The sequence below is a fragment of the Sinocyclocheilus rhinocerous genome, unplaced genomic scaffold (genome assembly GCF_001515625.1).
Source record: "Sinocyclocheilus rhinocerous isolate Xijiao unplaced genomic scaffold, SAMN03320098_v1.1 scaffold2149, whole genome shotgun sequence".
Lineage (NCBI taxonomy): Eukaryota > Metazoa > Chordata > Actinopteri > Cypriniformes > Cyprinidae > Sinocyclocheilus > Sinocyclocheilus rhinocerous.
The window spans coordinates 370,230-373,091 of NW_015629053.1; the positions used below are offsets into that span (position 1 = coordinate 370,230).

Here is a 2,862-nt window from a genome sequence, read left to right on the forward strand (position 1 = left end):
AAGACAAAAAGAAAAAAAAGAGGAAATCAATAACTTTTATAGCTTTAAGGATTCCTCCATATTTAATTTAGAATTTAGTGTTTGATAAGTTTATTCAATTTCTGTATATTTCTGCTGAAGGGCACATGTAGCTAAATATGACATTTATTATAATGGGTTTATGTGAAGATTGTTTCAAGTTCACTTAAATTAGAAGTAGTTATTTTTTAAACTCGAATAAATGTTCAAATTGATAGCTCTCAATTATACTGTAATGTTGAATGGTTATAGTCAAAGATTAAATATTAGGGGAAAAAAACTATTTCAAAGAGACATCAGTAGTATTGGTATCAGTGATACTCACCTTCAGTCATAAAAAAAGATGCCATTAAACAAATATTAAAAATATACTGTCTTTGTTGTTTCTACGTTAATTTGAAGATTGATTGTGAAATTATTGCAATTAATCACGATTAATTTCAGAAAAAATGTGTGATTAATTAGTTAATTTTTTTAATCGATTGACAGCACTAATTAACATCTCAGATTTTTCTCTCAAAAAGCAACACAGAATATGCAAGAGTTATTACTTCAAAGTGTTCCCAGATGTCCTCACAAAGCATTTTACGTATGTTACGTTATACTGCTTTTTATCAATAATTAAGCATGTAGATTGTGTCATTACTTTTTTGTTTGTCAAACTGTGAGGTTGCATGTTGGAATTCAAGTTTTCTCTTAAAGTTGAGTGATTTTTTTTCATGCTTATTAAAAAAAGAACCTCTTAAAAAAATGTTATGACCAATCATCATGTCCGTCTACTAGTGCACTGTAATAATAAAATTTATTCTATAATAAATACTGTAATAAAATAATATCTTCTCTAACCAGTAGATGGCGACGAGACACCTGTCCTTAATTCAAGACTTCTGTTCTATTCTCTGACAAAAAAAGATATCAAAACACCAGTTCAGAGACTTAAAAGTGTGTGTTTGTGTGTTTTAGGCTGCTGTGTCAATGCTGAAGCAGGACTATAAAGAGGGAGAGATGACTCTGTCGTCTGCCCTCGCTCTCGCCGTCAAAGTGCTGAACAAGACCATGGACGTCAGCAAGCTTTCAGCAGAGAAAGGTGTGTGTTTGGCAAGACGGAGATGGAATAAATGTTTTAGCATGCAGACGAGGCAGATAGATCGAAGCAGTCTGGCGGAGAGCAGACTTCTGCATTATTAATGATCATGACACCATATACAGACCCACAATCCATCTGAGCTCTCAACTTAATGCAGCTGATCATGTGCTGAATTGCAGTAACACACAGTTACTGTCAGAACGGTCATAAAACAACAAACACTTTTAAACAATAGACATTCTGTAAATTTAGTGCGTTTTAGGTCTCGATTGCAACCTTTTTTGCAGTTGCAACAAAAAAAAAAACAATTGACATGAAATTACCAATAGAAAATGTTGCCTTTTTTAGTGCATTTGTGACTATATTAGATTTATTAAAATATTAACAAATATATTATTATTTATATTATTTTTTTATATATTTATTTGTATTTATTTAGACTACCTTACAATCAGCTTTTTTATTTTCTTTACCTTGAAACTCTTACATGCAGAAATATGTTGCATACTTGTTCACAGATGTTGAAGATGATCAGTAGATTCAGTTTCAGTAGATTCAGTGTGAACAGTCTTTAAAATTTCAAATTTTATGGACAAACATCTAATTGTGTTCCCTTTTTCTGTCCATCTTCGTAGTGGAGATTGCCACACTGACACGAGAGAACGGCAAGACCAGAATCAAAGTCCTCAAGCAGAAGGAAGTGGAAGGGCTCATCAAGAAACACGAAGCAGAAGAGGCCAAAGCCGAGAAAGACAAGAAAGAGAAAGAACAGAAGGAGAAAGACAAATAAAACATTTGCACTTGTTTTCTATTAAAATGCAAACGCCCGCTGGGATTCAAAGAGAGATTCATATTGCTCTGTCTGTCGATCTGTCATTTTCTTTATTAAACTCAAAACGAAAAGATAAACATGTCTAGTAGTTCTCTTTCTTATAATTGAATGCACATTCTGAGTGAGGAAAATCTAGAAGGCTCCTCACTTAATGTCCACAGCTGGTGGTTAGATGTTGAATAATAGCTAAAATGTAAAAGCATTCATCTGGAAATTTCTGCCTCTAATGTGAGTGTTGTGTAAACTAAGAGTTTTCAGGTTGTGTGGGCTGAGACTGCATTTCTGCATTAACCAAAAAACTACTATGGTAACCATAAAATGCCATAGATACTAGCCCAGATAGCACACGTACATCTGCAAGATGTCTGTTAAAGATCGCTTCATCTGGAAATCTTAAAAGCTGTGTACAAACATCTGACAGACGTCTTTAAGATGTCAGTTTTACATGCTTTCTAAATCATAAACATCTTAAAGACATTTTCTAAACGTCTATTTGACATCTGATATAGATGTATGGCAGATGAGCAAACACTAAAAAATACGTCTTGCAGATGTAAATGCAGATGTCAAATAGACATCTCCGTGCTATCATGGAGTCAATTTTACAAAAATATAGGTCCTCATTCAAACAATGTAAAGCTATAGAATCTTTCCATTTATAATTTATAGACCTTAAAGGAGCACTCCACTATTTTTGAAAATAGGCTTATTTTCCAACTCCCCTAGAGTTAAACAGTTGAGTTTTACCGTTTTCGAATCCATTCAGCCGATCTCCGGGTCTGGCGGTAGCACTTTTAGCTGTAGCTTAGCATAGATCATTGAATCTGATTAGACCGTTAGCATCTCGCTCAAAAATGACCAAAGAGTTTCGATATTTTTCCTATTTAAAACTTGACAATTCTGTAGTTATATCGTGTACTAAGAC

The 2,862-nt window shown here is 33.5% G+C and overlaps 1 protein-coding gene across 1 annotated transcript in view; it reads left to right on the top strand.

The window, feature by feature from the left end:
- Positions 1–1,952, top strand: part of LOC107738663 (proteasome subunit alpha type-4-like) — a 6,047-nt gene extending 4,095 nt beyond the window's left edge. Inside the window, exons 8-9 of the mRNA XM_016550444.1 lie at positions 982–1,105; positions 1,741–1,952. Of these exons, the coding sequence (XP_016405930.1) occupies positions 982–1,105; positions 1,741–1,895 (279 nt within the window). The 3' untranslated portion in view covers positions 1,896–1,952. The remainder of the gene's footprint in view (positions 1–981; positions 1,106–1,740) is intronic.
- The last annotated feature ends 910 nt before the right edge of the window (positions 1,953–2,862 follow it).